The sequence below is a fragment of the Theropithecus gelada genome, chromosome 3 (assembly GCF_003255815.1).
Source record: "Theropithecus gelada isolate Dixy chromosome 3, Tgel_1.0, whole genome shotgun sequence".
Lineage (NCBI taxonomy): Eukaryota > Metazoa > Chordata > Mammalia > Primates > Cercopithecidae > Theropithecus > Theropithecus gelada.
In genome coordinates this window covers 147,959,191-147,987,151 of record NC_037670.1, presented here as the reverse complement: position 1 = coordinate 147,987,151, position 27,961 = coordinate 147,959,191, and the positions used below count along the sequence as shown (strand labels likewise).

Sequence of the window (27,961 nt, the reverse complement as noted above, 5' to 3'; positions counted from 1 at the left end):
CTTGTAGTATAGTTTGAAGTCAGGTAGCGTGATGCCTCCAGCTTTGTTCTTTTGACTTAGGATTGTCTTGGAGATGCGGGCTCTTTTTTGGTTCCATATGAACTTTAAAGCAGTTTTTTTCCAATTCTTTGAAGAAACTTATTGGTAGCTTGATGGGGATGGCATTGAATCTATAAATTACCTTGGGCAGTATGGCCAAAGTTTTTGATTTTTAAGAAAAGATAGCTTATAATTAATCCCTGAAAGTAGACAAGGTCAGAGTTTTTTCGCATGTCAAAATTAACAAACAGCGAGTGCCATATGTGAATTTGAAGATCTACATTTAACACCACAATATGCAGATACATCCAGAGAAACATTTACTTTCCTTTAATTTGGAAATAACTTTGGAGAATACAATTTTATATTTTACTTTCAGTTTCACTTTTTTGAGTCCAAATACTGTGTGGTTTATTGAACCAATATTTTATCTTTAATTCTTTTGTCCTGAACATAGAATGTCTCTGAATAATGAGTGACACAGTCTTAAATTTGTCCAGTCAAAGCATTGAACTAATAGATTATAATAGACTGTATACTAAGTCCTCATTCATAATAAAAGGCTAACTCTAAAGATTTTTAAAAGCATTATATAATTAGTAATTTTAACCCACCAAGCATTGACTTCCACAGGGTATCAAATATTAAAAACTTGACTGGGCATGGTGGCTCGCGCCTGTAATCCCAAAACTTTGGGAGGCCGAGGCAAGTGGATCACAAGGTCAGGAGTTTGAGACCAGCCCAACCAACATGGTGAAACCACGTCTCTACTAAAACTACAAAAAAAAAAAAAAAAAAAAAAAAAAAACCCAGGCGTTGTGGTGGGTGCCTGTAATCCCAGCTACTTGGGAGGCTGAGGCAGGAGAATCACTTGAACCTGGGAGGTGGAAGCTACAGTGAGCCGAGATTGCACCATTGCACTCCAGCCTGGGCAACAGAGTGAGACTCCGTCAGAAAAGCAAAAAACGAAAAAACAAAAAAACTCAGAGAGCTTGACAGAGGTGAAGAAATTCAGGTTAAGAAGTTTGAATCAAAAATCATCAGCTGGTTTCTAGTATATCTTTGAGTGTTATTTACCCAAACTGTGTAAACAGACCATTTGAATTTCTGTAAGATATTTTTCCTTGAGTCAAGGCCATTTATTTATTTGATGCCCGTTGATTTGTACACTATTCACAATCACAGGCTTAAAAAACTGCAATCCACATTAGCTGTGTCTTTTCAATGGTTTTTCTCCATACCCAGGTAGCTAACAGTTAGTGGGGCAGGAAAATGCCACTGCCTCTTTCTGAACACTGCATGAAGTAAGGGCGCTGCTATAGCTGAGCAAAACCCCTGTGCTGTGTAAAAGAAAAGTTGATCACTATACAGTAGCTTCTGTGGGGAGTTAGGGCTATTCTTAATTTGTGTCCTTAGGGGCTTGAGAATCAATTTAGGAGGAAGAAAATACCTACTCTCCTAGTGCAGTCATTTCTTCTTTTCTGTGGAAGCCTGCTGCTCTCAAGGTTCTTGTTATTTCTTCACCTTCCTTTCCCTGAAATGTGTCTTCCTGCTGTTCTTCTGTTCCTCTCTTCCAGGCTCTGTGCTGTCTCATTTGTTGGCAGCTAAATGGAATTTATTATACTCCTATTTTCTGAAGCAATTTAAGCACATGATTGTTGTATATCTCTTATCACAGCCAAAGCTTTCAAAGAAAAAAGGAAATAGGGAAGAGAAATAAGCAAAGTTGACATTTTTCCTGTGTCAGAGTAGAAAACACCTTAAACCCTGAAATCAAAAAAGCCTAGCCTTGAAGATCAAGTTATCTGTGTTGGCAGAAATACATCTAAGTATAAAAACAGCGTTGCTGAACAGATTTTTAAATATCTTTTCAGTGCCAACTCTAGGGAACTTGAACTTCAAATCTAGGATTCTTTGATTGTATCACTCAGTTCCCCTTAATCTGGCTAACTCCTAGTTATTCTTCAGATTCCATCTTAGATACTTTCTTTTTACCAGTTAAGTGCTTCATAGCAACCCACAGATACCTATTTATCTACAGTCATCCAGCGTACTCATCTTTTTTTTCTAATTACTTATTTTCCTACCCTTCCATCCCATGAGATTTGAGAATTCTTGAAACCAGAGTAGTATTTTTTCTACTCAGTGCCTAATACATTGATTAATATATAGTAAACACAGTAAGTATTTGTTGAATGAATGAGAGTACTGTAGACACTGTGAGATATATAGAACTACATGAGAAATTTCTTTCCTCTCTCCCTCCCTCTCTCTCTCCTTCCTTCCTTCCTTCCTTCTTTCTTCTTTCCTTTCTTTCTTTCCTTTGTGTCTTTCCTTCCTTTCCTTTCCTTGCCTTTGCCTTTGCCTTTGCCCTTGCTCTTGCCCTTGCCCTTGCCCTTGCCCTTGCCCTTTCCTTTCCTTCATTCTTTCTGGGTCTTGCACTGTTGCCCAGGCTGGAGTGCAGTGGCGCAATCTTGGCTCACTCCAACTTCCACCTTCTGGGTTGAAGCAATTCTCCTGCCTCAGCCTCACAAGTAGCTGGGATTACAGGTGAGTGCCACTGCACTCTGCTAAATTTTGTGTTTTTAGTAGAGATGGGTTATCACCATGTTGGCCAGGCTGGTCCCGAACTCCTGACCTCAAGTAATCTGCCCACTTTGGCCTCCCAAAGTGTTGAAATTACATGTGTGAGCCACCGTGCCCGGCTGAGAAATTTATTTCTCATACTCTTTTGGGAGAAATGGAATTAGCAAACATAAAACAATTATAAAGCAATTTGGATCCAAATTTCACTGCCTCTAGTCACTAAAATAGAGACAATGTATACTTCTGTTTGTGTGTTTTTATAAGTACAATAGGATTTCATGTACAAGTGATATAATTGTTTCAAACCATAGTAGTTAGAGGAATCTTTACGGAAGAGGTAGGGTTTAAGTGCAAAATTGAAAAGTGGAAAGGACTTAGATGAAGAATATATTTGGAAACCAAGATCTAACCACATTATGCTATATTTGTTAGGGCTACAAACCTGGGGGGAAGGTAGAGTTAAGTCCGTCTATCAACTGAAAAATACAATGTGATAGGTAAAGTAGGCGTTTCATAGAAAGGTCATTATATTTGAATTATTACAAATGAAATAATTTACCACCCTGCAGATCAAAAGGTGTTGTCCAAATTACTGGAAGAAAAGGAATTGCATTTAGTAGAGAAAACCTGAGGAAAATTATATGCAAAGATTAAGACATTGGTTAGACTTTCGAATATTACAACATGAAACTTAGACCTAGCCTTTAAAAACTTTTTAAAAAGAGCTTTAAATAAGCATCAAACTTCAATAACACTCTGAGGCCTACCCAAAATAAGGCTAAATGCATTTAAAAATTATTTTATTTCTAAGTGATAATAACTGAATGATAAAATATTTTATTATTGAGCTATTTTCCTTATAAGCTTTTAATCAATCTTAATTATATCAGTCTGATAATACATTATTTAATATTAAATTTATGCTGTAACAATATAAATTAATTATAGGGCTGCAGCTTCTCATTTACTGGATTAAAACTAGAGCTGAGAATCTAAAGTTTCTAATGAAGATTCCTACCTCTGAATAACATTTTGGCTTTGCTCTGAATATGATGCCATTGCTTTGAGAATATATCAAATATAGTTGTTTTTACCAGGTAGCTTTGCAGTTCTCAATGTGATTTAGCTAATGTGAATGTAAAAAATTAGATGTAAATTGATGTTACAACTAAAATTTCCTCCTGATGCTGTCATTTTAATACAGTTTTATATAATGTCTCTATTTGGTTAGTCCACATTCCTGATGATCTGTTCCAATACATAGAGCTTCCATTTAAACCTTATGTTAGATCACATCTAAGATTTAAATGGTTGCAAGTACGGCATAAATTGGGCTACAAGGACACCAGAGCAACTACAGTTAACTTACAAAAACATCCAACATTTGAAGAGTTGTCATGATCAACATAGTCTTGTTTCTGAAAATTTATCATTAGGGAAAGAAACTGAGCAGCTTTGTACCCTAAAGTAGAGGAGCTAATAGAGAGTAAGTTTTCACTGTGAAATTTCTGGGTGAATGCATCTCCTCTGAATGTCCCTGTCAGAGGGAACAGAAGCAGTGGCAAACACAGAGGTACCATCATTAAAGATTATCCTGTGTTTCCTGAGTCGATAGAGGACTAATTTCACCTCCTGTCTCTAATCTCTGAATTCTTAGCCTGGGAGTCCTCAGATGAGCTTCAGGGCAAGTGAACTTCATTTTTGGCCCTTCATTTAGGAGGTGGGCTAGGTTGGGAGACACTAAGCTAGATTTGGAAATAGGAAGTGAGAATCTTAGCCAGCATCAGGGAGGCAGGAACCACAGCCCAGCACTGCTAATATAGTAATATAGCTCTTTCACTATGGACATCTGCTTTGAGAAGAATTTTGAACTTGTTATAGAAGTATTTTTATAGGACATTAAACCGTAACTCACAGAGTCCCTTTTTGGTATATCTTTAGGTCTAAATATATTGAGGATTGTCATAATTACTCTACAAAAGTTATCTTCAATTGGCAAGGCAGGATCAAGACATTTATATACACTCAATATAATTGAACCAAGCAGATAATTGTCCTCAGGGGGTTAAGGAGTAATTCCATACATCTCTCAAACAATTCAACATAAAGACTAGTAGCAAATCCTGAATATTGTAGAAGTGTATGAACTTCTACACACTGAATAACTCTTTCATATTTGTTTTTTTCCTAAAATATTTTACTTTTGCCTGATCTATAAATTCTTAAATTAATTTTCTTAAGCTTTAGTGATACTCTAGTTATAAAGCACATGATATTAAGGTAGACTTTTAGTAGAAGGAGCAAAATTGTTATTTGTAGTTTCTAATTAACTGATAGTTATAAACATAATATTATTTTTAAGTGTTCAGCTCCAAAGATATGGAGAACCCCTAATGGCAAAACAATTGAGATGGACACGCAGTTCACCATCAGAGCCAGAGAGCTGCAAAATATCTATAAGTGCATCATGCTGAAAAATATCTCTCAAGATGAGAGGCTGGATGTGCTCTTAACTCTTAAACACACGGTAACGGTATGTTAACTTTCTCTTAGTTTGGGGGTAGAGTTCACTATCAATAAAAAAATTAACAAAATACTAAAACAAGTAAAGTGTTTTACATTAAGAATTGTTTTGGTATAATTTGGGAAGGTTGTGGTTTATTCATTAATATTTACCTAAAAGTTCTCGAAATATGTTATAATACATAATAAATGTAAATATACTGTAATGAATGTAAATATATCTTTATGCAATGAATGAAAATATATGCAGTATAGCATGAGATTAATAATTACATAAACAGCAATTATTTACATATTTTGACATTTTTCAGTGAAAAATGGATTTTTAGCAGTTTTAAAGCAGCTCCATTGTATTTTTATCTTTTTTCTCGTCAGTTATTGATTTTCTGTGTTCTTAATCCTACTTTTAATGAAAACAAGGTTAGTGGATGTCACAGATCAAATTTTCCCAAGAAACAAGAAACAAACTCAGAGATGGGTTTTATATTTAGGAAGTTTGTTGGAGAGTGCTATCAGGGATAATTCCTGTGAGGCAGTAGAGAAATCAGAATTGGCAGGATAGAGAAATTAAATTGTGGTGGATTCTCAACAATGACTTCAACCAGTGTCACGGGGAATTCTGAAACTTTAAAGGCCATCCAGAGTTGTCCTGAATTGAGGCAGGACAGTTTACTCCCACTTTGACCATTTATTGGATGGGCTGCCGCCAGAAGGGCATGACTTTGGATGAGATAACTTTCTTTATTAGAGAGCAGTTCTCAGAAAGAGCCTCACTTGAGAGTTGTCAGCCAACAATCTACCAGGATGGGGAGAATACACATACTGTTGCCTGGATCCACTTCATGTTGTAGGTTTTAGGATTAGCTCCTCCGGATTTAGCTAGGCCCCAAAGCAAGGTTAATAAGAAAAACTGCAGCCCCTAGTGTAGTCATTGGCTTTAAGGCCACAGGAGATGCTCACTGTTTCCTTCCTCTACTATCTATTTTAGATTTCCTTCTCCCTGAACTAGCACCTTGACAGGTCCAGTTGGTCTACTTTTTGGAGTGACTTGCAGCTTGAGAGGTCTGAACCACAGGTCACTCTGCTTTTCTCAGGCTGAGGCTACCAGACTTCCATTTACTGTCAAAATCAGGCAAAGATATACCAAGAAATGCCCACTACCTGGGTGCCAAACATATTCTTCTCTGTCCCTATTGGGTAATAACTGCACCATTGCTTTTGAAGATCAGAGTCAGTTACCTCTATAACTAAGGAAACACTTGCCTTGCCCACAGGTCTCTTGGCCTGCAGAGCTTAGGCATTAGTTGTAGCTCGGAGTTTAATAGGACTTGCACTATGTCTTACATTAGACGAATTTTTCCTCCAGGAATTAGGACCTGTAAACTTAAAGAGTCCAGAGTTACGGCAGGAAGCAAAAATTTCCCAAGTAGTAAGTGGGGCCATTTTTACTTTCACCTCCTCTGTTCCCAGGCTAGGGCAGTTTCAGGGGCTTCCACTTGGTTTTCCTCATCATGATAGCTCTTACTCCACAGGTCCAGAAATCAAGGGTAGTGAGGCTGTGCCAACTACCAAGTATTCTATTACAGTTATATATTCAAGGACTAGGGAAATGAATACTGGGTGGCCCTTTGAACCCAGTAGATCCATTATGAGCTGGACCTGGGCGAAGACTTGATTTAGTTTTTGTTTTCACATACCCCAGACTCTCACAGGATCATGGGTCTCTATACTGCCACAGCAATTAGTCATTTGATTCACGATGTCCCTGAGAAGAAATATGACCTTAGATGAGGCAGTTTGTTTTCAGCTGATGGTAACTGTCTATCTTTAGGCCATATGGCTCTCTTCAGCACAGGGAATTCTCAGAGAGAGGCTCAGTGGAGGGCTGTCAGCTACCACAACTTGCCGTTGAGCGTCTCCTTCAGTGCTGAAGTAGGGCTGATCTGGGCAACACACTCGAACTTTCATTACAATGAATATGTTTTCTATATTTCTAATTAAAGGGGGAAACTCTACTGTTATTAGGACCATTGGTATAGCTCTTGCATTTTATAGCCCAAATTAAATAATTTACATTATTTTATTTAATTTATCCTGACCATAATGTAAGCTCAATATTTAATGTAAGCTTATGTAATAAGTGGGCAATACAGGTAAAAAGTATTTGGGTTCTGAAATGTGCTTTTGAGTTCTCAAGTTAATAAAACACTTGGCAGATGCTTGTTCAGTATAGCACAGAAATATAGGTTGTTTCTGAGTGATCATCTGTATTAATTAAAGTTTATACATAAGCAATGGATTAGATAACTGCATGGTCAGTCTGTTTTGGTCATCAATATGGCCCAGATTGCCAGAACATACAGGCATAGATATTGTAGTGAAAATCAGTGGTTCACTATATGTAACAACTGAAAACTGTCAGCCATATTTAGGTCCATCTAAGTGAGCTACATGATTACAAACCTGAGAATTTCATAAGCATAACATTTTGATATTCTGTGTAGGTTTCTGTACTCCTAACTGTAAAGAACACTCTTTCTGTTGATGAGTTTATGTGTCTGTCCCCCAAGGCACACAAAACTCTTAAAACACATTAAATAATTGGGTAAATGGTTCTTCCTGGGAGATCTCCATAGATATCTTGCATTTCTTACCAGCAGAGGCATTGACTGCCTTTTTTTCTGGACTACCTTTTCAAAGATGTTTGTATAGTGACCAACCTTGAAAGATAAGAGATAGGTAGGGAGGGAGAAGCAATAGGTCCAGAGGTAGGAAATAAACATGATACTTACAGAGGGCAGTAAAAAGACCAGATTGGCAAAAAGAGAGTGCATAGGGAATATAATATAAATCCTGACATAATTAGGACCAGTAATAAAAAGGCCAAAGGATGGACTCATAAAAGGCAAATCATGCATATCTTACTATGTTTAGTATGAAATATTCATGTATACATTTACTTGAAAATATTTTGATGGAGGGTTAAAGTCTTTAAGCACAACTCAAATTCTGACTCTTCATTTATGGCTGCACAACCTTAAAATAAGTTAATATTTCTTATGAAAATCAGTTTTGTCATTTGTAAAATTAGTTACTTTGAGAATATGTATGTGTGTATCTACATGTATGTGTATATATATATACACACATATATAAATATAAAAACTTAATATAGTGCCTTACAAAGAGGGGGGCCTCAATAAATAATAGGTGTTATTTTGATAGTAGTTACTAATACAGACCAGTGAATTTTAAACCTCAGTGCATATTAGAATCACCTGGAGAGCCTGCAAGAGGGACAGCATGAATGAATATGAGCATAAATGAGTATAAATCTAGGCCCCACTTTAGAGCAGTTAAATTAGCTCCTCAGGTATGAGGACAATATTAAAATTTTTTTAAATCTCCCTGAGGTCCTTCTAAAGTGCCTCCAGGGTAAAGGACCACTGATGCAGACTCTCATATTAGCCTTACCAACCATGTAGTACAAAGTACAGAAGAGCGTTATTTTACAATGAATGACTTTATCTTCTGACTCCTTCATTCAAGCTGTGTATCTTCCAGTTTTCCCTTGGGCAATTGGAGGACCTAATAAATACTTCTACATTAATCACTTTATTACTTGTGGCTTTTTCATCCAACCACACTCATTTATATTACTTTATAAAAAATATTGTGACCTATAATAAATAGGCAGAAAAGTGAATAAAATATATACGTACAGTTTAACAAATATTAAACAGGATGTTGTCAATGTTTCTGGTGTCCTCTTTTCCAATTCCTCCTGTCATCTCCTAGAAGTAACTATCATACTGACTTTCGTGGTAGTCATTTTCTTGATTTTTCTTCATAGTTTTACCACCTCTGTATAAATATGTAAATAATATGATTTAGTGTTGCTTATTCTTGAATTTTATTTGACAGAATTGTACTATATCTGTTATTTTATACTTGCAGTATTTTGCTTAAAATTAATTTGTAATATTTAAGTTTTTGTTGTATATAGCTATATATACAACAAAAAATGAACTATAGCTATAGTTCATTTATTTCCATATATTAATTTATTGTGTAAATAAGCTGTAATTTATTAATGTAATCTATTTATGGACTATTGGCTGTTTCTAATTTTCAGTTAATATGAACAGTAGAGCTCTACATGCACATTTCTTTAAAGCACCTAAGAGTAGAATTCCTGGGTCATAGATTTGGCATATATTTAACTCTAGTGTGTCGGATATACCGATTTTTTTCCAAATTAGTTTTGCCAATTTATATTCCTATTGGCAATGTTTCATTTCTTTTGGAATGTAGATTTTGGTTTGTTTCGGTGGCAATTTGAAAATGAACTTAGTGATTTGTAAAATTTTATACCATATATTTTTGTGTTTTGTGTAGGAACATGAATGTAAACTAACTCAGGAAATTCTAGAATTGATTGACAGAGAGGTTGACCTTATGATGAGAGGAGTCAAACATCATAACCTTGAAGGACTCAGAAAAAGAATTGCGACACTCTTTTTTCATTATATCAAAACACCTCTGTTTAATCCTGAAGTTGCAAAATACCTTAAGGTATTCTACTTCTTTATATTCCATTTTCAAAATCCTAAGATGTGGTATAGTAAATTGAAGTATATTCAAGTTTTGCTTTAACACTTTCCTTGGAGTCTATGTGGAATACCATCTTATTGGTGGTATCTCCTTTGAATGATTATTTTGTATGTTGGTAAACTACACTTACTCACTTGACTTCTGAGTATTTCCAACTTTCAATTATTTCCTAATATCTTCACCAACTTTCCAACTGCATATTGCATTATGTTGAATGTATTATGATTTTTCACACCTCCATGGCTTTGTACATACTGTTGGTTTCCCCTGGAACCATTCACTATTTACCCAGCCAATTCCTCTTCATTTTCTAAGACTCAACTCTCATCTCTTCTCCTTCATGAGGCGTCACAGGGAGTTAAATTGTTTTTTTCTGAGATTCTGTTATACCTTGTCTGTGTTCCTTAAAACACTTATCACATAGTTATAGTTATTACTGAACAGATCCATATGGATCTTCTGAGAGAACTTCAAATGTAATGTATTTGAATTACACTATCTTCTCCAACTCCAACGTCGTTAGGCTTCTGTGGGAATTTTCATTGCCTTCTTACTGTGCAGAGCTATTTAAAACACTATTAGTAAAACTCTTGGGGTGGAGAATGTTGTCAGAGAATTATAGTTTTATTTCAATGATTATATTCAGTTAAAATTTACTTAAAAAGCTGACTAAACATCTTTAGCTTTTTTGAAAAAACAAAATCTCATATTTAGTCAAGACTTCTAGAAGAATAAATACTGTTTAATTTTTATATTTTTCAAATTGATTTTTTAAAACCTGATTGTATTGCAAAAATATTAAAATATAACAAAAGTCCAAGAGAAAAAGTTCCCATTATATTATTTCTTATTCAAACCAGTATTTCATTTGTCTGAGCCACCTTCTTTCTCTGTAGACTTATTCGGTTTATATTTGGAGTAATACAATTGATAGAGTTTCTACAACTTTACATAATGTTATATAGTTTTATTTATTTTTAAATTTTACCTTTGGTAAAATGTACTCTTTTTGGTAAGTTCTGAAAAATGTATAGAGTCATATAACCAGTAGCACAGTCAAAATAAGAAATGGTCCTATCATCCCCCAGAATTCTCTCATGCTGCCACTTTGTAGTCAGCCCTTTCCCTAACTTCCCGATCCTTGGCAAACACTGATATGTATTTTATTTTTATAGTTTTATCTATTTCAGAAGGTCATATAAATGGATTCATACTATATGTAGTCTTTTGAGACTGACTTCTTTCACTTAGCATATTGCATTTGAGATTCACCCATGTTTTTGAGTGTGTCAGTGGTTTGTTTTTATAGCCGAAAAATATTCTAATATATGGATATACAAGAAGTCTTTAAAAATCCATTCACAGTTGTAGGACATTTGGATTGTTTAGAGTTTTGGTCTTTTATGAATAAAGTCATTATAAGTACTAGATATGAGTTTTTGGGTAAATTGATTGTTTTGGGGTAAATTCCTAGAAAGTGGCATATTGAATCACATGGTAAATGCATGTTTACTTTAAAAAGAGACTACTAAACATTATTTTTCCAAACTGACTGCACCATGTTGCGTTTCTGCCTGCGGTATGTGATAAATATATTAATTAAGATAAAGGGTTTAAAGTTTGTTCTTGAATCTAGGACACACCTATGGATTATCCTGTACTTCTTTTTTGGGGGGAATATACTCTTTAATATCTTAAACTACTGGCTGGATTTAAACGTTACTGGCTTTAAAAAGGAATGGCTCATTTGCACATTTTTAGTTTGCATAGTGGGAGAAGAATTTGAAGGAACACCACTACCCCCACAACCACTTTTTGGGAGTAGGCCAGCATGAAGTACCCAGTGTACTCTGGAGAATGCATAGTGTTAAATTCTGCAGCTTAAATGGAGCCCTCTGTCATCATAATAATAATGAGAATGAGTTTTTTTTTTTCTTGCACAATTTCAGATGGGTAGAGAATATCTTTCCATGGCATTATAATAAATGCTCCATCTATAATGGAGAGGTGTGCTAACGTGTTTTCATGAGGTTGACTGATGTATTTGCTAATTTAATGCATAGGAGGCATGAAGATAAAATAATCATTTAAGATAAACAAAATGTGTAAATCTCAGAATAAGAAAATAAACCAGATAAGTTGTCTTCTGGATCTTTGATCCATATACCCCAGATCACTCTTCTTTTCTCTCGAAGAATTGACTACCTTTTAAATTTACATATTGTCTTATCTCCCAAAATTACAAGACAAGGGACAATGAAGTTTTTAAAGAATATTACCCTTCAGGAAGATGGAGCGTTTAGGAAAAGTAAGGCAGAGTAGAAGGGAAGGTGCAGAAAGGTAACAGATGTTCAGAACAAAGTAAAACATTGGAAGGGATTATAATGGTAAATATTTTAAATCTACATTGAGTAAGAGAAAAAATTTATAGATTTATAGAACATTGATGTCTATTTCCTTCTTTATAAAAATATTTTTGGAAAGTCTTATATATCACATGCAAACTCTGTTGCTTGATCTTTACTTTCATGGAAGCCAGAGGTACTGATGTACCATAAATTAGGAAAGACTGGCTTATATACATCTTGATTCAGTTTGTGTTGAGATGTTCACAGTTCACTCATTCATTCATGCCCATAGTGAATAGTGAATTTTTAGCCCATAGTGAATGATTGGATTGATTATTTTGTTGATAGAATTACTCTCTGTCTATTGTTTTAGACATAGAATTTCAAACTTTGAAAATTAATCATTTGAACTAATCCAAATTTATTTTGAAGATAAATTAAACGAGAAGAACAATTGGTTTAGTGGGTTTTTACTTATATGTGAATCTAGCTATTGCCTATAGGAATAACTAATGTAGAACTGAAAAAAATCTAAACTTTTCTTAACAATAAAAAGCCTCTTCCTACTATTTTTTTCAGTCAATTAATTTTCTAAGTGATTTTACAACGAATATCTAAGAATTGATGAATAACAGATTTTCAGTATTTTGGCAGGATGAATAAATACTGCTTGAAATTTAGATTTTCTATAGAATAAGAAGTTAAGGGAAAATATAATTTTGGAAATTAGCCAACTGTTTTTTTTTTAATCTCATTCTAAGATAAGTTAGCCCTTGATGCTTCTATTGGTTAGGATCATATTTGGCCTGGCCTGGCTTATTTATTTATTTATTTTTTTTACTATTTAGGTCCCTCAAGACCCATTGAAATTTTATAAAAAGATTTACTTTTGCCACAGTTGCCAGCTTTATTTGCCTTCTACAGAGTTTTCTATATCATCCACCTCACGCCGCATATACCGGTGTCGTAACTGCATTAGCCTTGAGAATGAGGCTCAAAAACGAGAATCATTTTTGAAGTACAAATGTTTACTTCAACAGCTCTACTTTACAGAAGCTGATTATGAAGATGATTCTAAAATTGCTTTCTTGATGCAGGTATGGTCAATAAGGGGTGCCAATTATAGCTGAAGCCTGTCAAGGAGGCTGTCTTGCAATCTTATGCGTGTTTGTGTGTGTGTGTGTGATTGTTTAATGACTCTCTATTCCACTAGACTGTAAGCTCTGTAAGGGCAGGAGTATGCTTTTTATTCCTCCTGCTCACCATTATACCTCTATAACCTAATACAGTACCAAGTTTTTATTTAAGGCCCTCAATATTTGTTGAATGAATGAATGACTCTTACAGAAACTGATGTTACATATACACATACTAGTGTTTATGAATAACAGTACTAATTAGTGTAAACCGAATGTGACCATAATGGTAAATAACACCAAAAGTGAAAGCTAAGGCTTATAGAAAGTTTAAAAAAAAAAAAAAACACCTTAGGGAAAGACTTTGATACTTGTCTATGTAAAGTGTTGGTATGATACCACACAACTGGAAAATTTCTGGCCAGAGTTCTTTTGGATGAATCATTGCATTGGATCATTGACCCTATCCGCAATCTGCTTCTCTTAAGAACTTCTCCTAGCTCTGTGAGAGGGTGGAGCCTGTGAGATCAAGAACTCTGACCTGAATTCCTAACTTAACCACTACTTTGGTCTCTTTGGTTATTCCATGACTTCTACTGGGTTGTTTAGGTCAGAGGATAGTCTGTGTCTCTACAAAATACAAACAAATTCCTGACACTGTTTGGACTTATGTAAGGGAGTGAGAAAAGAGAAGGACTTACTTGTTGTTGATATGACTACCCAACATGAGCCACTTATTAATAAAAGTATATTATAGTGCACTATTCACCTCATTAATGATATTTGTGTTCACAGACTGTCAAATAAGGGCAAATTTTCTGTAAATTAAAGTTATTAATTAAAATGAACTAAACTGTGTTTAATACCAAATAGGAAAATAGGCACTACTATGAATAGAAAACTTTATAGAGATTTAAAAACAGGTACCAAATGTGATGTGCTTTGTTAAAAAATTCTTCTAAATCAGTAGCTTTCAAACTCTTAAATCTCAATCTACAGTAAAAATGTATTTTTATGACAACCTGATATAGGCATGCATAATTCTCAATACTCAGTACCTATATGGCTTTACATACTTTATTGAGTTAATCAGCACAAAATTCCCATCAAAATAGCCTTATTTCTATTCTGCAGATGAGGAAAGTGAAGCACTGAGCAGTTAACAAACTTGTCCAAGTTTACGCTACTAAGTACCAGCACCAAGATTGAAAACTAGGCAGTTTGAGTCCCAGAATCCATACATGTAAACACATGCTGTTCTGCCTCAGAAATAAGAGTTTCCAAAATAATGTTTATCTTTACCCCTATGGATGCACTCTGATGTTTTCTATTCAGTCTCAGTCTACTTATTCTAATTTCCATTTGGAAAACTTTGGTATCACCCAAGAGGTAGCAACCCACAGTTTGAAAAACACAAATTAAAATGATTACATATTTTGTCCAATAGAATGAATATTTTATTAATAAATTTGATGTTTATATCAGCTTAAATTCTTATTTGCTACTTTTATTCAGGAATTGTTGACATGACAGATGTATATTTCCTTGTAGAGAATCTTATATGTACTAGGGCTTTAATATAAGTCACCAACAAGTGCTGCCTCAATATTCCATGTTGTATTAGTCAGATTTCTCCTGAGAAACAGAACCAATAGGAAATTTTATACATATATGCTATATATATATATATATACATATAAGGAGATTTGTTACAAGGAATTTGCTCACATAATTATGGAGGCTGGTAAATCTAAAACCTAAACAGCTGATGGCCCAGTTCAAGTCTGACGACCAGCAGGCTGCTATAGAACCAGGAGGAGCCAATGTCTCAATTCAATGGCCATTAGGCAAGAACAGTCTTCCTTACTTGGGGGCAGGGTCAACTCTTTGTTCTATTCAGGCCTTCAACTGATTGAATAAAGCCCACTCACATTATGGAAGACAATCTGCTTTACTCAGTTTATTGACTTAAATGTTATCTCATCCAAAACTACCCTCACATAAACACCAGAATACCATATGACCAAATATCTGGGTATCCTGTGGCCTCATCAAGTTGATGTAAAATCAACCATTACACATATTGAATGAAAAAATTCTAGGGGAGCATTGTAACCTTTCAGATAAGGATAATCTCCATTAGATGTGATTTAATTTCAATACTGTATCTGTGTAGGGTTTTGGTCTCTTATATTACTTTTCCAATGTCTAGGATTAGCAGACAAATATGAGTGTCCAGTAACTTCCCCCCTTGTAATTGGTGTAATTTTGATTAATATTTATTTCAGTAATAGTATTTGAGGCATAATTTGAATATTTGAACATTCTCATAAACAGTAAATCTGGGGAACAACAGCAAAGATTAGCATATATTAAATGTGAACATGATGTCATATAAAATGAAAAGGTGAAAGCTAATATATACAAAAAGTAAACATTCTGCTTAGACAAGAGATTTGAGTGTTGTACTAGTCACCTCATTTATCTGTAATGCATACAAATACTGCCTAATAGGCAATAGTATTGCTGTATTACTGCAAAAATTTCAAGTACAATGACTACTTGAAAGGTAGAAAGCTCTTAGAGACTGCCAATCACACTTATCATGTGCATATTTGACATTTACATGCAAATAAACATGTTATTCTGTATGATACAATTTCAAAATTATTAGTACAGTTGAGCAAGTAAATTAAAAACAAAAATGTAAACAAGATGCATTTTGAATGTAAGTAAAATATATAAAACATTGAATTTTAAAAGTCTATAAATTTATTTTTCATAGCAGCTGTGTACAGAGTATTGTCTTTTTTAGCATTAAGTAAAAGCTAGAATGCATTAGTTGAGCTTAATATATTGAATTATCAATTTATGAAATACTGTCATAGCTGATGATTACAGGTTCTTTTTGTTTTTTACTTTGGCAAATTGTTAGGTTTTGTCTACTCATTTTACAGAAAATATTTCTGCTCTCACAGTTTTTCACAGAAGCTTTAAAAAAAAAATGTTCTTTTTACATGCTTATACTTTGTTGAGTTTGTCCCTCTCTGGCAATTCTTAATTTATAATGCAGACCCCATGATAAAAAGTCATTCCAAGAGTTTTAGCTAATAAAGTTTACATTTTTAAAAAAGTTTTAAACAACAATTTCATTACCCCTCTTTTTTATTGAAACAACCAAGTCTTTTAATTAACACTAAGTGAATTACTTATCTTTATTAAATCTCAACTTCCTGTGTTCGCTTCAGCAGCCCATATACTGAAACTGAAACCATACAGTGAAGATTAGCATGGCCCTTGGACAAGGATGACTTGCAAACTTGTGAAGTGTTCCATATAAAAAAACTCAACTTCCTCATTTGTAAAATGGCAGTAAAAGGTTTTAAAAGGTCTCGACAATGGTCCTGAAATTAAGATGGTACTTAATGAGTTTTTAAAAATCATTGAATACCATATGTTTATTATGGTAACATTACAGTATTATTAAGATTATATTAAGATAAAATTAGCATACTGAAATAAATTTATACTGCTTACTCTGGTTTAGAGATAGGGACGCAACTGTGAGACTGATAATGTAGTTTAGGCAAAATGAACAGAAGAAGTTTAGTGAAAAATAAGGGGCTATGTGTCATTGAAACCTAGTGAATAATATTTCACTTAAAAATACTCTATAACTTAATTATTTGCTCAAGTAATATAATAATCTTAAACGAATTTAAACTACATTGTTTTTAAAACTTGCTTTGACATGCAGCTACAAGACATTCAGTACCTGACAGAGAACATCTGGGCGTCCCAGTCCGTCCTCAGTGCCTGGGACGATCTCAGTGATCTGGTCATGGTCAGATGGAATAAATCCCTGGAGTGGTCCCCCTGGAACTGTATTCTTCTTACCAAAGATGAAGCGGCTGCTCATCTCAACCTAACAAGTATTGAAGAGGTAAGAAAGGTGAATTTTATTTGTGAAGTTAATTTAATCATTGGAATTATTAGAGCTAACTGGACTGCCTTCTAATATATTCCATGCTTAAATACTTCCATCAGATTAAGAAACAGAACTTACGGATTAACAGCAAAAAAATATATGAATGGCATATATGGCACAGATTAAATAAAAGGTATATATAAGAGATTTGAACATATTACAAGTCCTAAACATCATACCAGTCTCTCCTAATAGCAAGTTTAAGCATATTCCACAGTAAATTCCATGAAGGCAGCGATTTTGTTCAGCTTATTTACATCTATTTCTCTGATACCTACAATACTGACTGTTGCAGAGTGGAGTTTCTAAGTATTTGTTGAATGAATAAATGTGCATTACCACCAGATAGGTATTATGGAACCCAGAATCTGTCCTTCTTTGATTAATTATCATGAGTCTGCTTAAAAACACCCAACTCTCAAATTTTTTTCATAATTTTGTGCTCTAAATGGCAATCATACTGATGGAGTGTAGTTCTGATGCTCCATTTTTCATTTGCTTCCAACTTGCCAGGAGCGGAGCAAGCACTATAAACATTAAATGCCATTTACTGTAATTTTAGTAACTTACATGATGCAATCTGTAAAACATTTTGATGGGTAAATTGAGGGGCTCCTGAAGAGTTCCTAGAGAGTTCCAGTTACACTAAGTTCAGGATCCCAATAATTAATACTGATTCTCTGCATTCTTTAATTCTATGCAAGATGTCAGCTAAGTAAAGTAAAGAAATTACAAAATACAATAGTCATTTAAAATAGTGTGATTCCCTGTTTGTTTTTTTCATGGAACAAGGGGTGATTAATATAAAGATAAGAAACTAGCTAAGGTTTTAGTTTTTAAATATTTTTTTAGTTTTAGGAAGCAAGGCTAAGGAAAATTTCACTCTAGGGATTGAAAGAAAAGGTAGCAATAAGTTGAAGCTGTGTTAAATCTTATATTTAATAAACTAAGCTGCCTCATAAATATTTAACCACAGGAAGCATAGTAAATACTAGCAATATCATTTCATCTAGGACCCATGATGAGATTGAGGTTCATTCCCAAAGCTGATATTCCAGTGCTTCTTCAATTAATCCACACAACTCCCTTTGTGCATTTAATCAAATTACTGCAGTATCGAATTAAATGTTCTATTCACATGCATTTCTAATTTCAGAATGCCAGTCTTATCGAATTTCTATAAAGGGCACCAAGATTTGCAACCAGACAAACTGGAAGAACATTTGCCTTTTTTATGATTTTGGGCTGATACAGTCTTTTAACTATTAAATTTCAGCCCAGTTAAAGAGTAGTTTGTGTCTTGCAGAAAGATGGAACATTTTCAGAATTTTCTTAATGTTCAGAGATATTTGCTTTCTTAAGAAGTTAAAAAATGCTTTAAAGTTAATATGAAACAGGTATAGGAAATGTGGAAAAACACTTTTCGTTAATGTGAACTTTAAGTGGAGCAGATTGATCTCTCCTTGTGTGCACATTGGCCAAAGTAGGAACAATCGTGGACTTAAAATCAGTAATCCTGACCCATTTACTCAAATCTCTGTCACTGACAACTTTACATTAAAACCTGCCCTCTTTGCTTCATAGATTTTTAGAAAGATTAGCTAAATAAGTGGAAATCAGTAAAGAGGATAAAAGCAGCCCTGGCTGTGAATTCTAGCTTTACCATTCATGAGTTGGGAGAAATTGGACAAATTTGTGAATGTCTCAATGACCCAGTTTCTTGTCTATAAAAAAGAGATAATGGTATCTCATCATAGGGAAGCTTTGAGTAGACCATTATTTAAAGCTTTCCACATAGTTTTTTTTTTTTTAATTTATTTATTATTATTATACTGTAAGTTGTAGGGTACATATGCATAACGTGCAGGTTTGTTACATATGTATACTTGTGCCTTGTTGGTGTGCTGCACCCATCAACTCGTCATTTACATCAGGTATAACTCCCAATGCAATCCCTCCCCCCGCCCCCCTCCCCATGATAGGCCCCGGTGTGTGATGTTCCCCTTCCCGAGTCCAAGTGATCTCATTGTTCAGTTCCCACCTATGAGTGAGAACATGCGGTGTTTGGTTTTCTGTTCTTGTGATAGTTTGCTAAGAATGATGGATTCCAGCTGCATCCATGTCCCTACAAAGGACACAAACTCATCCTTTTTTATGGCTGCATAGTATTCCATGGTGTATATATGCCACATTTTCTTAATCCAATCTGTCACTGATGGACATTTGGGTTGATTCCAAGTCTTTGCTATTGTGAATAGTGCTGCAATAAACATACGTGTGCATGTGTCTTTATAGCAGCATAATTTATAATCCTTTGGGTATATACCCAGTAATGGGATGGCTGGGTCATATGGTACATCTAGTTCTAGATCCTTGAGGAATCGCCATACTGTTTTCCATAATGGTTGAACTAGTTTACAATCCCACCAACAGTGTAAAAGTGTTCCTATTTCTCCACATCCTCTCCAGCACCTGTTGTTTCCTGACTTTTGAATGATCGCCATTCTAACTGGTGTGAGATGGTATCTCATTGTGGTTTTGATTTGCATTTCTCTGATGGCCAGTGATGATGAGCGTTTTTTCATGTGTTTGTTGGCTGTATGAATGTCTTCTTTTGAGAAATGTCTATTCATATCCTTTGCCCACTTTTTGATGGGGTTGTTTGTTTTTTTCTTGTAAATTTGTTGGAGTTCTTTGTAGGTTCTGGATATTAGCCCTTTGTCAGATGAGTAGATTGCAAAAATTTTCTCCCATTCTGTAGGTTGCCTGTTCACTCTGATGGTAGTTTCTTTTGCTGTGCAGAAGCTCTTTAGTTTAATGAGATCCCATTTGTCAATTTTGGCTTTTGCTGCCGTTGCTTTTGGTGTTTTAGACATGAAGTCTTTGCCCATGCCTATGTCCTGAATGGTACTACCTAGATTTTCCTCTAGGATTTTTATGGTATTAGGTCTAACATTTAAGTCTCTAATCCATCTTGAATTAATTTTCGTATAAGGAGTAAGGAAAGGATCCAGTTTCAGCTTTCTACTTATGGCTAGCCAATTTTCCCAGCACCATTTATTAAATAGGGAATCCTTTCCCCATTTCTTGTTTCTCTCAGGTTTGTCAAAGATCAGATGGCTGTAGATGTGTGGTATTATTTCTGAGGACTCTGTTCTGTTCCATTGGTCTATATCTCTGTTTTGGTACCAGTACCATGCTGTTTTGGTTACTGTAGCCTTGTAGTATAGTTTGAAGTCAGGTAGCGTGATGCCTCCAGCTTTGTTCTTTTGACTTAGGATTGTCTTGGAGATGCGGGCTCTTTTTTGGTTCCATATGAACTTTAAAGCAGTTTTTTCCAATTCTGTGAAGAAACTCATTGGTAGCTTGATGGGGATGGCATTGAATCTATAAATTACCTTGGGCAGTATGGCCATTTTCACGATATTGATTCTTCCTATCCATGAGCATGGTATGTTCTTCCATTGGTTTGTGTCCTCTTTTATTTCACTGAGCAGTGGTTTGTAGTTCTCCTTGAAGAGGTCCTTTACATCCCTTGTAAGTTGGATTCCTAGGTATTTGATTCTCTTTGAAGCAATTGTGAATGGAAGTTCATTCATGATTTGGCTCTCTGTTTGTCTGTTACTAGTGTATAAGAATGCTTGTGATTTTTGCACATTAATTTTGTATCCTGAGACTTTGCTGAAGTTGCTTATCAGCTTAAGGAGATTTTGGGCTGAGACAATGGGGTTTTCTAAATATACAATCATGTCATCTGCAAAGAGGGACAATTTGACTTCTTCTTTTCCTAACTGAATACCCTTGATTTCTTTCTCTTGCCTGATTGCCCTAGCCAGAACTTCCAACACTATGTTGAATAGGAGTGGTGAGAGAGGGCATCCCTGTCTTGTGCCAGTTTTCAAAGGGAATTTTTCCAGTTTTTGCCCATTCAGTATGATATTGGCTGTGGGTTTGTCATAAATAGCTCTTATTATTTTGAGGTACGTTCCATCAATACCGAATTTATTGAGCGTTTTTAGCATGAAGGGCTGTTGAATTTTGTCAAAAGCCTTTTCTGCATCTATTGAAATAATCATGTGGTTCTTGTCTTTGGTTCTGTTTATATGCTGGATTATGTTTATTGATTTGCGAATGTTGAACCAGCCTTGCATCCCAGGGATGAAGCCCACTTGATCATGGTGGATAAGCTTTTTGATGTGTTGCTGAATCCGGTTTGCCAGTATTTTATTGAGGATTTTTGCATCGATGTTCATCAGGGATATTGGTCTAAAATTCTCTTTTTTTGTTGTATCTCTGCCAGGCTTTGGTATCAGGATGATGTTGGCCTCATAAAATGAGTTAGGGAGGATTCCCTCTTTTTCTATTGATTGGAATAGTTTCAGAAGGAATGGTACCAACTCCTCCTTGTACCTCTGGTAGAATTCAGCTGTGAATCCATCTGGTCCTGGACTTTTTTTGGTTGGTAGGCTATTAATTGTTGCCTCGATTTCAGAGCCTGCTATTGGTCTATTCAGGGATTCAACTTCTTCCTGGTTTAGTCTTGGAAGAGTGTAAGTGTCCAGGAAATTATCCATTTCTTCTAGGTTTTCCAGTTTATTTGCGTAGAGGTGTTTATAGTATTCTCTGATGGTAGTTTGTATTTCTGTGGGGTCGGTGGTGATATCCCCTTTTTCATTTTTAATTGCGTCGATTTGATTCTTCTCTCTTTTCTTCTTTATTAGTCTTGCTAGTGGTCTGTCAATTTTGTTGATCTTTTCAAAAAACCAACTCCTGGATTCATTGATTTTTTGGAGGGTTTTTTGTGTCTCTATCTCCTTCAGTTCTGCTCTGATCTTAGTTATTTCTAGCCTTCTGCTAGCTTTCGAATGTGTTTGCTCTTGCTTCTCTAGTTCTTTTAATTGCGATGTTAGAGTGTCAATTTTAGATCTTTCCTGCTTTCTCTTGTGAGCATTTAGTGCTATAAATTTCCCTCTACACACTGCTTTAAATGTGTCCCAGAGATTCTGGTATGTTGTATCTTTGTTCTCATTGGTTTCAAAGAACATCTTTATTTCTGCCTTCATTTCGTTATGTACCCAGTAGTCATTCAGGAGCAGGTTGTTCAGTTTCCATGTAGTTGAGCGGTTTTGATTGAGTTTCTTAGTCCTGAGTTCTAGTTTGATTGCACTGTGGTCTGAGAGACAGTTTGTTATAATTTCTGTTCTTGTACATTTGCTGAGGAGTGCTTTACTTCCAATTACGTGGTCAATTTTGGAATAAGTACGATGTGGTGCTGAGAAGAATGTATATTCTGTTGATTTGGGGTGGAGAGTTCTATAGATGTCTATTAGGTCTGCTTGCTGCAGAGATGAGTTCAATTCCTGGATATCCTTGTTAACTTTCTGTCTCGTTGATCTGTCTAATGTTGACAATGGAGTGTTGAAGTCTCCCATTATTATTGTATGGGAGTCTAAGTCTCTTTGTAAGTCTCTAAGGACTTGCTTTATGAATCTGGGTGCTCCTGTATTGGGTGCATATATATTTAGGATAGTTAGCTCTTCCTGTTGAATTGATCCCTTTACCATTATGTAATGGCCTTCTTTGTCTCTTTTGATCTTTGATGGTTTAAAGTCTGTTTTATCAGAGACTAGTATTGCAACCCCCGCTTTTTTTTGTTCTCCATTTGCTTGGTAAATCTTCCTCCATCCCTTTATTTTGAGCCTATGTATGTCTCTGCGTGTGAGATGGGTCTCCTGAATACAGCAGACTGATGGGTCTTGACTCTTTATCCAGTTTGCCAGTCTGTGTCTCTTAATTGGAGCATTTAGTCCATTTACATTTAAGGTTAAGATTGTTATGTGTGAACTTGATCCTGCCATTATGATATTAACTGGTTATTTTGCTCATTAGTTGATGCAGTTTCTTCCTAGCCTCGATGGTCTTTACATTTTGGCATGTTTTTGAGATGGCTGGTACCGGTTGTTCCTTTCCATGTTGAGTGCTTCCTTCAGGGTCTCTTGTAAGGCAGGCCTAGTGGTGACAAAATCTCTAAGCATTTGCTTATCTGTAAAGGATTTTATTTCTCCTTCACTTATGAAACTTAGTTTGGCTGGATATGAAATTCTGGGTTTAAAATTCTTTTCTTTAAGAATGTTGAATATTGGCCCCCACTCTCTTCTGGCTTGTAGAGTTTCTGCCGAGAGATCTGCTGTGAGTCTGATGGGCTTCCCTTTGTGGGTAACCCGACCTTTCTCTCTGGCTGCCCTTAAGATTTTTTCCTTCATTTCAACTTTGGTGAATCTGGCAATTATGTGTCTTGGAGTTGCTCTTCTCGAGGAGTATCTTTGTGGCGTTCTCTGTATTTCCTGGATTTGAATGTTGGCCTGCCCTACTAGGTTGGGGAAGTTCTCCTGGATGATATCCTGAAGAGTGTTTTCCAACTTGGTTCCATTTTCCCCCTCACTTTCAGGCACCCCAATCAGACGTAGATTTGGTCTTTTTACATAATCCCATACTTCTTGCAGGCTTTGTTCATTTCTTTTTCTTCTTTTTTCTTTTGGTTTCTCTTCTCGCTTCATTTCATTCATTTGATCCTCAATCGCTGATACTCTTTCTTCCAGTTGATCGAGTCGGTTACTGAAGCTTGTGCATTTGTCACGTATTTCTCGTGTCATGGTTTTCATCTCTTTCATTTCGTTTATGACCTTCTCTGCATTAATTAGTCTAGCCGTCAATTCTTCCACTTTTTTTTCAAGATTTTTAGTTTCTTTGCGCTGGGTACGTAATTCCTCCTTTAGCTCTGAGAAATTTGATGGACTGAAGCCTTCTTCTCTCATCTCGTCAAAGTCATTCTCCGTCCAGCTTTGATCCGTTGCTGGCGATGAGCTGCGCTCCTTTGCCGGGGGAGATGCGCTCTTGTTTTTTGAATTTCCAGCTTTTCTGCCCTGCTTTTTCCCCATCTTTGTGGTTTTATCTGCCTCTGGTCTTTGATGATGGTGATGTACTGATGGGGTTTTGGTGTAGGTGTCCTTCCTGTTTGATAGTTTTCCTTCTAACAGTCAGGACCCTCAGCTGTAGGTCTGTTGGAGATTGCTTGAGGTCCACTCCAGACCCTGTTTGCCTGGGTAACAGCAGCAGAGGCTCAGTTGAAAATGCCGAAATCACCGGTCTTCTGTGTCGCTGGCGCTGGGAGTTGAAGACTGGAGCTGCTCCTATTCGGCCATCTTGCTCCGCCCCCCTCTCCACATAGTTTTTTTTGGCATGAATAAACTTACGTAGTAACTATGAAAGCGCTTTAAAAATTTTTGATGCATTTTTAATTTTCATAAAAGCAATATATTATTGGCTTAGAATCTGAACATAGTAAAAAATGTAATGTAGAAAGTAAAAGTCTCAGAGGTTGAGGGAATAGGAAGATATTTGTTAAGGATAACACAAATTATAGCTAGATAGGAGGAGTGAGTTCTAGTACTGTTCTGTGCCGCTGTAGGTTGTCTATAGTTAATTACAATATATAGTTCCAAATAGCTAGAAGCAGCATATCAAAAGTTCCCAGCACAAAGAAATAATAAATATTTGAGATGAATATGCTAATTACTCTGATCATGATATGTGTATCATCCCATCACGATGTACCCCATAAATATGTACAATTATTATCAATTTAAACATTTTAAAAATAATTGAATGAATAAAGGAAGGCAAATAAACAAATCTCCCATGTAGAATTCCAAATAATTTATGTATATACTCTCCACTCTTAAGGAGTTGGAGAATAGCTCTCCACCCTTTAAGTGTGGGCTGTGCATAACTCCTTTCCAAAGAGTATATTATGGATGGAAGAGGAGGAACTTCACAGTAGAGAAACCTGACAAGCACTACCTCAGCCAGGTAATCAAGATTAACAGCAGGAGTGGTGTCATGTTGACGGTATGTACCCTTGATATGATGTGAGGAGAAGGGCACTTCACCCCTGTGGTCTTCCTCCCCAGACCCATCCCTTCAGTCTAATAATGAAGAAAACATAGGACAAACCCAGATTGAGAAACATTCAGGAAAATGTGGGTGTGGGGTATATGGGACTTTTCTGTAATATTCTTAGAACTATTTGTACACCCAAAGAATTTGTGGACATAGTTTAAAACCATCACATGGCTATTTCAAGAGAATGGACCTTATTTCAATGGGAAAAAAGGTCTCTTGATGTCCACGCATCCCTATCTCCATGTTACAATGATAACTACTATTTCTTATATATATAATAATCTATTGAAATCCTTCTGGAAATTTTCTATGTGTATGTAAGTATATACACTTTTACTGTAGCAGGAATTTCATATTAAATGACTCTGAGAGTGTCTTTGCTTTACTTAACAATATAAATAATATAATATGGAAATATATTCAATTATTTAAGAGTTACTTATTAGTGCCTTGAACACATATATCATAATTCATCTTTACTAATTTATAGTTCTGTAAAGGCACTTTGAAAACCTGTAAAGTTCTGTACATGTGTAAGTTAATATAGCATAATAAAGTGTGTTTTTCTTGAATGAAATATGGGCTATGAAGTGGTAGAAACAGAGTTAGATTAGCTCAAAAGATGAATATTCTAACCTAGTAAATTTTTCTGTTAAGAAGAAATTTTAATAAGCCCAGGATACTCCTATATAATGCTTTCTTCTCCTTTGGTCCTTTCACCCAGGACTTTCTTTTATCTTTGATTTGACCTTTTTAATAAAGGGAATGTCTTATTCTCAGAAAATAAATTTTAGGAAGAAGTGTAGGTAGTATTTGTGATTTGACTGAAAAGAGAGCCAATTAAGATTAATAGGTAATAGATTATATTTATTAATTTAACCAGAATTTACTTTTGAATGTGCCAAATACTGTACTAAGTAATTACAGAGAAACAAGAAAATTTAATGAATATAACTTTTTGTTGTCTCAGCTGCATTTGGGTTCAGCTACAAGAAGAAAAAATCAATTTATAATGATTTAATCAAATGTGAGTTTACTTTTCTTATGTAACAAGAAAGTTCAAATGTTGGCAGTTTGGGGCTATTATGGTGGCTCACCTCGTTCTCAGAAATTCAGGCTATCTCACTTTTTCCTCAGCCATATTTAATCTTCAGCTTTCTCTCTCACGCTTGATGGACTCTTAGTGATAGGAGAGCTAGTTCATCTACTTCATTACATGTACCTCTCAGTAATGGCAAAAGGCTAGAGGTGCTTAATAGGTGAGTCTTCCCACTCTTAAAAGTCCCTTTAGAAGTCTTTATTCAGTTATATATATAAATAATTATGTAAGATTATATATATTGTGTATAATAATCTTGGAAGACATTTAGTTGTCATGTCTCCTTAGATGCTTCTTGGTGGTGACAGTTTCTCAGACTTTCCTTGTTTTTTTTATTTTTGTTTTTTCTGACCTCAATATCTATAACATTAATAATATAATTATATATATATATTCTATATATATATATTCTATATATATAGAGAGAATATATATAGAATATATATAGAATTATATATATATATTTATTATATATTCTATATATTCTATATATATATATATTCTAACTAGACACCCCCAGTTAGAATAAAGACTAAGAAAGCTNTATATATATATATATTCTAACTAGACACCCCCAGTTAGAATAAAGACTAAGAAAGCTAGACATATCACACCCTGTACAAAATCAGGCCTCTGGCTCAAATGGAAGAGAGAATGAATACTGAGTTGGTAACTAGCAGCGATTTAAACTTAGAGAAGTCAGAGGGAGAGTTGGGGAAAACGTCCAGGTTAAAGTATCATAGGAACTGAGTCGTGAATGATGATAGACAATGTGAGAAAAATAAATGTAATCTGGGATGAAAGAATTGACAAGCAAAGGCACCGAGGCATGACAGTATTTTTATCTGGCAAAATATATCTGCAATATTTACTAGGATTTGATTTTTTTCTTTGCAGGGATATGAACGCTCGTTTATTCACAAGATCAAACACAAGCATATCCTGGCTAAGAACTATTTTTCTCAGATTCCAGTGCTGGCTTCATTTATACTTGATGATGCTGAAATTGATGAGATCAGATGGAAACATCACTCAGACACAACACCTAAGATTATAGAATCCCAGAGACCTCCTCCTTAGGTGATCCAGGAATATGTGTTTGATGATCGGCATTTTGTTCACTGCTTATAGGGTAATACAGAGGTCACAGAGTATGGAAATGGAATTTAATCTGTTTATTGATTTTATTTTTTTGTTTTTCATAAGTATTTTGAGTTATATAAAGAGAAAACATTTCTATATAAGTATATTGTTGTTAGGAAGTTAGTGCTAAATTGAAATGCAGTTTTGTTACTGAAATTAATATTTTGGAGTAAAGAAAACATTTTAAAATGTGTTTTCACATTAAATTTTTTTAAAAATTTCAAGTATATTAGAGTTAAAATCTAACAACCAAATAAAAACTAGACAACTTTCAAGTTATTTGTTTTAGATAAAATGTAGTTATAGGAAGCTAATCAGTATGTGGAGGGGAGGAAACATTATAAAATGCTCTTTCTTGAAAATTTCTGTAAGCAGGATAAAAAAATTCATATTTTAGTATAGGCATTTGAATCTTTGCAGTTTATTGTCTGCTTTCACCTTCCATCCTTCTCATAATCCCAATAAAACAATTGACACTATAAATAAATAAAAAACCTTAATTCTGGGTAAACAATGGAGCTAT

The 27,961-nt window shown here is 35.0% G+C and overlaps 1 protein-coding gene and 1 non-coding gene across 2 annotated transcripts in view; both read left to right on the top strand.

Annotated features, from left to right (window-relative positions):
• The window catches only part of IQUB (IQ motif and ubiquitin domain containing), an 85,341-nt gene extending 57,628 nt beyond the window's left edge, over positions 1 to 27,713 (top strand). Inside the window, exons 9-13 of the mRNA XM_025379683.1 lie at positions 4,988 to 5,158; positions 9,547 to 9,723; positions 12,959 to 13,207; positions 17,004 to 17,189; positions 27,193 to 27,713. Coding sequence (XP_025235468.1) covers positions 4,988 to 5,158; positions 9,547 to 9,723; positions 12,959 to 13,207; positions 17,004 to 17,189; positions 27,193 to 27,375 — 966 coding nt within the window. The 3' untranslated portion in view covers positions 27,376 to 27,713. The remainder of the gene's footprint in view (positions 1 to 4,987; positions 5,159 to 9,546; positions 9,724 to 12,958; positions 13,208 to 17,003; positions 17,190 to 27,192) is intronic.
• Positions 16,482 to 16,588, top strand: LOC112621865. Its single transcript, XR_003118802.1, has one exon. It is a non-coding gene; the product is annotated as a U6 spliceosomal RNA (small nuclear RNA).
• Positions 27,714 to 27,961: the final 248 nt, after the last annotated feature.